The sequence below is a fragment of the Portunus trituberculatus genome, chromosome 19 (genome assembly GCF_017591435.1).
Source record: "Portunus trituberculatus isolate SZX2019 chromosome 19, ASM1759143v1, whole genome shotgun sequence".
In the NCBI taxonomy this organism is placed as follows: Eukaryota; Metazoa; Arthropoda; class Malacostraca; order Decapoda; family Portunidae; genus Portunus; species Portunus trituberculatus.
The window spans coordinates 19250964-19258463 of record NC_059273.1 but is presented as its reverse complement, the minus strand read 5'-3'; the positions used below and the strand labels follow the sequence as shown (position 1 = coordinate 19258463).

General features: G+C 40.7%; 1 protein-coding gene across 4 annotated transcripts in view; it reads left to right on the top strand.

Moving 5' to 3' along the window:
* The window catches only part of LOC123506034, a 70170-nt gene that overhangs the window by 48245 nt on the left and 14425 nt on the right, over positions 1–7500 (top strand). For 3 of the 4 annotated variants that reach the window (XM_045257862.1, XM_045257861.1, XM_045257860.1), the window contains 3 exons: positions 1818–1889; positions 2684–2755; positions 6186–6332. In XM_045257862.1, coding sequence (XP_045113797.1) covers positions 1818–1889; positions 2684–2755; positions 6186–6332 — 291 coding nt within the window. The remainder of the gene's footprint in view (positions 1–1817; positions 1890–2683; positions 2756–6185; positions 6333–7500) is intronic. The other variant, XM_045257863.1, reaches the window with a different exon arrangement.

The following is a 7500-nucleotide window of genomic DNA, read 5'->3' as shown; positions in this document are numbered from 1 at the left end:
GGTGAAATCAATGTGTCAGTCAGCCGGTCAGTCAGTCAGTCAGTTAGTTAGTTAGTCAATCAGTCAGTCAGTCAGTCAGTTAGTCAATTAGTCAGTCAGTTAGTCAGTCAGTTTGTCAGTCAGTCAGTCATTCATTCAGTCAGCTAGTCAGTCAGTCAGTTAATCAGTCAGTTTGTCACTTCTCAATAGACTTTCCCTTATTTTTTCATTAATTTTCTATCCTATTTTTGATTCAGAAAGTTTCGATGCATATCGCAGTAGAATGATTCAGCTAGTCAGTCAGTCAGTCAGTCAATCTCTACTTCACCTACTTCGATGGTAACCTGTCCCGTCTTGGTTACGTTAAGAAACTCGTTATTACCTTCCTGCCACTGCTGCGTTAAAACCCTCATTTAGTTATAGTCACTGTTCCTCCTTAGTTACGTGACAACATCGCTACTATTGTTATTATTACTACTTTTCTGCTAATACTGTGTTAAATCCCTTAGATAGTCAGTCGATCCTTCCTATCTGTTTCTGTGGGTAAGTTGTCCCTCCTTGGTTACATAAGAACATCGGTACTATTGTTAATTTCCTTACTTCCTTGGTGCTACTGTGTTTAATCCCTTAGTTAGTCAGTCAATCCTTTCTACCTGTCTCTATTGGTAAGCTTCTATTTATATAAGAGGGGAAATCTGGCCAAGGTCAACAAAAACTATTAAACAAAAAAGGCCCACTTAGATCCCTCTTAGAGCAGAGAGTTAGCCAAAGGATGCGATAAATGTCTCGAGACCTCCCTCTTCAATGGGTTCAGGTCAGATGGAAGTACAGAAACAGATAGGGAATTCCAGAGTTCTAGAGTTCTGTCTTGGTTGCCTACGAACATTGCTACTATTGTTTGTCACTCTGGTTGTTGCTGTCACTCTGGTTTGCTTGTTCTCCTCCTTCTTCCCTCCCCTTGTGTTTCTAAAGTTCTGTCTTGGTTGCCTACGAACATTGCTGCTATTGTTTCTGTCATTCTGGTTTGCTTGTTCTCCTTCTTCCCTCCCCTTGTGTTTCATGAGCGTCTTTCACCATCATGGCACAGTAATTGATGTGGTGTTGCCTTGAGTATGTTAATGTTTCACCAGTTTCCTTTCTTACTGCCGTTGCTCGTTTTGTAATTTGCTGTTTTTTGTTCGAGTTTTTCTTTCCTTCTTTGTGTGTGTGTGTGTGTGTGTGTGTGTGTGTGTGTGTGTGTGTTTTGAGGAGCTGTTTAATAATGAAAAAAATAACTTGAACTACATTTGTGTGTGTGTGTGAGTGTCTGTGTGTGTGTGTGTGTGTGTGTGTGTGTGTGTGTGTGTGTGTGTGTGTGTGTGTGTGTGTGTGTGTGTGTGTTTTGAGGAGCTGTTTAATAATGAAAAAATTAACTTGGACTACATTTGTGTATGTGTGTGTGTGTTTCACTGTTTGTTTGATCTGCTGTGTGTGTGTGTGTGTGTGTGTGTGTGTGTGTGTGTGTGTGTGTGTGTGTGTGTGTGTGTGTGTGTGTAAGGTGGAGGAGTAGGGAAGGACATGGGAGCAATAAAGTGTGTGTAATGGCGGGGAAAGAAGATGATAGTTTGTCTGTTTCCCTTAGAGAAGAAAGAAAGAAAGAAGGAAAGAAGTGAATGAGGAAAAATTAAATCATGAGGGTAAAAATGGAAGAGAGAGAGAGAGAGAGAGAGAGAGAGAATGAAAGAAAATGTTCCCTGTTCCATAACTACTCTTCATCCCAGTCACCACCACCACCACCATCACCATCACCACCACCACCACCACCACCACCACCACCACCACGACTACCTCCCTTGCAGATATCTGAACAACAACCGGCTGACCAGCATCACCAACACCCTTTTGCTGCAGCTCATCGCCGTCAAGACACTGTAAGTCCGCTTCACCTGTACAAACCCCCTCTTACCTGTGCTCACCTTACCTGTCTCTTTAATAACTAGTCATAAGCCATAATAGGGTATACTTTAGGTGTATATATGTGTGTTTAAGTAGACTACTGATAAGTGAGTAAGGTATCATGCAGTGTAATCTTCGTTGTTGTTGTTGTTGTTGTTGTTGTTGTTGTTGTTGTCTTTGTTCCGTTTCATTTCAGGAGTCAGAGAGGCGAGGGTGACATGCAAATGTTAGTGTTTGGCTCTTTGTGATTCTAAGTCTAGGATTAGTGTTTTATCTCTCTCTCTCTCTCTCTCTCTCTCTCTCTCTCTCTCTCTCTCTCTCTCTCTCTCTCTCTCTCTCTCTCTCTCTGTTCGTCTACCTATATATCTATCTATTAATATCTCTATCTATTTATATTTATCTGTCAATCAAATTCTCTCTCTCTCTCTCTCTCTCTCTCTCTCTCTCTCTCTCTCTCTCTCTCTCTCTCTCTCTCTAAAATTTCCCAACAGAGGGCAGTGTTTATCGTAGAAGTTGACAATTCTCCGATAGATGTCAGTGTTAACCTTCCCAATACTAACATCAATATTGAAGTAGGCAGTGAGGGATAAAATGTTTGAAAATCTTCGTATTACTCACCCAAAATCGCACTTCCAGGCATTATATAACGTGTTAGAACCGCTAATAAGTATATGTCCGTCTTAATACAAAAAAAAGTCACACTATATCAGCTATCATAGAAAACGTAGCATTTTTCCTTCAATTTCAAGGATGACTGTACTATTTCCAGAGACCTTCGTGACAACAGAATAGCAACGATTCATCCTCGCGCCTTCAGCTCCCTCACGCACCTTCGGCATCTGTGAGTGTTAGCAGCGGTGGTGGTGGTGGTGGTGGTGGTGGTGGTGGTGGCGGAGTGCAGGGTAGTGTAAGAGGTTGAATAATTGGTGGTGAGCGAGAGGTGGTGGTGGTGGTGGTGTAGCATCTTTTAGACGTGAAATCCGATTATCACGTGATTGAGTTGTCTGAAAGAGAGAGAGAGAGAGAGAGAGAGAGAGAGAGAGAAAATCAGTCTTGCTTTATTTGATGTCTCACGTATGACCTCCCAGAGTGAGTCGTTTCATGTGAGAATGAGTTTTTGGGGGTATTGAATGAGAGAGAGAGAGAGAGAGAGAGAGAGATGGGTGTACATTTTTTTCCATCACAAGTCATCTACAAACCTTACATCACAGAAATGGAATCGGCAAACTTGTGTATTTATTTTGTTTACGTTTTTCTTGACGAGCGCCAATTTAGTCAACTGATTTCTTTGCCTTTTGCCAATTCCACATATACTTTCCCCCGTGATTTCTAATAGAGGCTGAGAATAGAGGCAGTAGTATCACAAAATGCCCTTGAGAACTCTAATTCCTTCTGTTAACCCCTACAGTACTGGAATGCATTTTTACCTTGAGTTTTGGGTATGATTAGACGTTTTTATTGACATTAGGAAGGGTCTATGGAGGTCAAAAAGATTATAATGGCCACAGTTTCCAGTATTCTTATCCCTACATGAGTTTCTAAAGCTGTATAAAATCACCAAATAGTAACAAGGTGAAAAATGCGTCCCAGTGCTGAAGGGGTTAATGGGTTGTGGGTGACAGGCTGCCTCCCACTTATCACAAAGAAACATGGCAATTTTCTGTGTTTTAAAATGAAGAAAAGTTAGAAAAAAAGATATTGTTTTGTATATTTGTGTGGTTTCTTGTTTTGTTTTATTTTGTTTTATCTATTTCTTCACCTTTATCAATTTTTCTTTCGCTAGTTTTTCTTCAATGTTTTTCTTTTTTTATGTAACTGTTTTCCTATGTTGTTGTATTGGAAAATATGTCATGGTATCGAATGGGTTAAACCTGAATCACTACCACTAAAATCTTGAAACACCTTGAAAACACTAGTAACTTATAATAGAGCCTGAGTATTCCTCGCATGTTTGGGGGTTCCAATCATACAGCTTCTTTACATAGGGTGGAATCAAAAGCTTTTCGTCTCATCAACTCCCTTCCTCTGACTGACTGTCTTCAGCCTCTTTCTCACCGCCGAAAGGTTGCATCTCTTTCTATCTTTTATCGCTATTTTCATGCTAACTGTTCTACTGATCTTGCTAACTGCATACCTCCCTTCCTCCTGCGGCCTCGCTGCACAAGGCTTTCCTCTTCCTCTCATCCCTATTCTGTCCAATCCTCTAATACAAGAGTTAACCAGTACTCTCAGTCATTCATACCTTCCACTGGTAAACTCTGAAACTCCCTGCCTGCTTCTGTATTTCCATCTTCCTACGACTTGACTTCTTTTAAGAGAGATGTGTCGAGACATTTGTCCCACTCTTTTGACTAATTCTTTCTAATCTATTATGGAGGTTGTAATTTCAGTGGACCTTTTTTTCTAAAACAGGTTTTTGTCCTTGGCAGTTCTTCCTCTTACATAAAAAAAAAAACATTAGTAGAGTCAACAAATGTCCTTGAATACTCTAATAACTTTTAATAAATCTCCATAACTACCACTGATATCATGAAACCTTAAAAACACACCTAATTTTGAAAACACTCGTAACATCTAACAGGACGTATTCAACTATTACTACAATCACTTCGAATAACTCCTAGTAGAGCATGCTTAATTAACCCTTTCTGTTCCATGGCGCGTTTCCATATTCTTTCTGCTTACTATTTAGCGATTTCATACAGCCTCGGAAACTTATGTGGGAGATTAACCTAGTGAAGACTCTGGCCATTAGTCTATTGACCTCCACAGACCTTTCCTAATGTAAACAAAATCTTCCAATTATTCCCAAACTTAAGGTGAAAAAGCGTCCTAGTACTGAAGGAGTTAAACACACTCAACTTGAAAACACTGGTAACTTTTAACAGGACGTATTTAACTATTACTAACATCACTTCGAATAACTTCTACTAGAGCGTGTATAACTACCATTAGGCCACGTGACTGCAACCACGGGGAAAAAAAAGCACAAATACACCTGTACACATAAAGTCAGAACGCACAGGTGTGATGGAAGTGTTACCTGTATGGTTGGTGAGACATATTTCTGCATTGGTCACGTGGTGTTACTATGTGTTACTGTATTCCATGGGTAGATTAAGTGACTGAAGACATGCTGAGGGTACATGCTCGTTCTGAATCAGTCGGTCACTCGATTTTTAAGTGTGTAACCTAATCTAACCTACTCTAACCTAACCAAACCTACCCTAACCTATTCTAACCTTACCTAACCTACCCTAATTTGCGTTACCCTACCTTAACCTACTCTAACCCTAACCTAACCTACTCTAACCTAACTTAACCTACCCTATCCTATCCTAACCTACCTTAACCTACTCTAACCTACCCTGACCTAACCTATCCGAGCTCTAACCGAACCCAACCTATCCTAAACTAATATAACCTATTCTATCTTATCTTATCCTATCCTAATCTAAGCTAATCTAACCTAACCCAACCTGACCTAACACAACCCAGCCTAAAATAACCCTACCTAGTCTAACCTAACATTAACCTAACCTAACCCAACCTAACCTAACCTAACCTAACCCAGTCTAACCTAACCAAATTTAACTTACCTTAAATAATCTGTCTTTTTATTTAATTTGTTTATTCATTCAGTCAGTCAAACAGTCTGCCGTGTAGTAAACAGATGCCTTGTTTTCTTAAGTCAGTCAATCAGTCAGTCAGTGCAGTCAGTCAGTAAGTCAGCCAGTTGGTTGGTCAGTCAATCAGTCAGTAAGTCAGCCAATTAGTGGGTCAATCAGTCATTCAGTCGGTCAGCCAATTAGAAAGTGCGTCAGTCAGTCATTCAATTAGTCAGTCAATCAATCAGTCAGCCAGTTAGTCAATCAGTCAGTCAACCAGTCAATCAGTCAGTCAGTCAGCCAATTAATCAGTAAGTCAGTCAATTAGAAGTCATTCAGTCAGTCAGTCAGTCAATCAGTCAGTTAGTCAGTTATCCAATTTGTCAGTCAGTCATTTAGTCAGTCTCACCTCTGGTCTGCACATCCCTCCTTTGCTAAACTACCACTGTTAATAGACTGTAATTCCCAAAACGACTCAATTTACCCTTGAAAATCTCCCTACACACACACACACACACACACACACACACACACACACACACACACACACACACACACACACACACACACACACACACACACACACACACGAATAAAAGTGTGCTAGCGAGGCGGCCCAACCAGTGCGTGGAGTCTGTTGCTGTGGTGGTGTTCTGTTCGCAGTGGCGGCAGTGGATGGGTTCTGAGAGCTTCCTCCTCCTCCTCCTCCTCCTCCTCCTCCTCCTCCTCCTCCTCCTACAGTGTGATCTCAGGCAACCGTGTGACGTCCGTGGCGGGGCTATTCCGGGGCCTTCGTTATCTCAGTATGCTGTAAGTGGTTCCCTTTTCCTGCTTTGTGTGTGTGTGTGTGTGTGTGTGTATTTACCTAGTTGTATTGTACGGGGTTCGAGAGGAGCTCATTGTGTCCTGTCTCTGTATCTCCATTTATCTCATTTTTCTTTAAAGCTATGCGCATTATGTGCTGTAACAACTTCATCACTCAATGCATTCAATTTTCCACCGTTCTATGTGGAAAACTGTATTTTCAATATCCTTCACACACTGCCTCTTCCTAATCTTCTTAGCATGTCCTCTTGTCGTTCTATCTTCTTCTGTCACCAGCACCAGATCTTCCTTGTCTATTTTTTCAATGCCATTAACTATTTTATACAGTGTTATTAGGTTTCCTCTTTCTCTTCTATCTTGTAAGGTTGACAGTCCCATTTCCTTCAGTCTTTCTTCATATGTTAGGTCCTTTAGTTCCTGCACCATCTTTGTAGCAATCTTCTGGTGTGTGTGTGTGTGTGTGTGTGTGTGTGTGTGTGTGTGTGAATCGCTATTTAGTGCGTGTGTGATTGAATGATTTGATGAGTGAGTGAACGAGTGGTGTAATTGATTGGTTGATTAAAAAGGTGATAAGAGAATGATTGGCCTTTTTGAGTTAACAATTGAGTGAGTGTGTGCATGAATGTGTCAGTGATTATTATCATTGTGAGTGGGAGAATGACTTGACATGAGTGAGTGAGTGAGTGAATAAATAAGTGAGTGGTTAGGTGGATGAGTGAGTGAATGAATAAGTAAGTGAGCAGGTGGATGAGTGAGTGAGTGAATAAGTAAATAGGTGGATGAGTGAGTGAGTGAATAAGTGAATAAGTGAATGATTAGGTAGATGAATGAGTGAGTGAGTGAGTGAATAAGTGAGTGATTAGGTGAATGAATGAGTGAGTGAGTGAATAAATAAATGAGCAGGTGGATGAGTGAGTGAGTGAGTGAGTAAATAAGTAAATAGGTGGATGAGTGAGTGAGTGAGTGAGTGAGTGAGTGAGTGAGTGAGTGAGTGAGTAATATTAAGTGTTTGTAATGATGATGCATGGCAGTAAGTAATGAAGACAGTGAATACCTGATGGACGTAACGAGTGTCTGATGTCAACAATGCATTCGGGACAAAAGGAGAGACTGACTGATGGTGATGAAGATTAGAAAAACACACAAACTAACC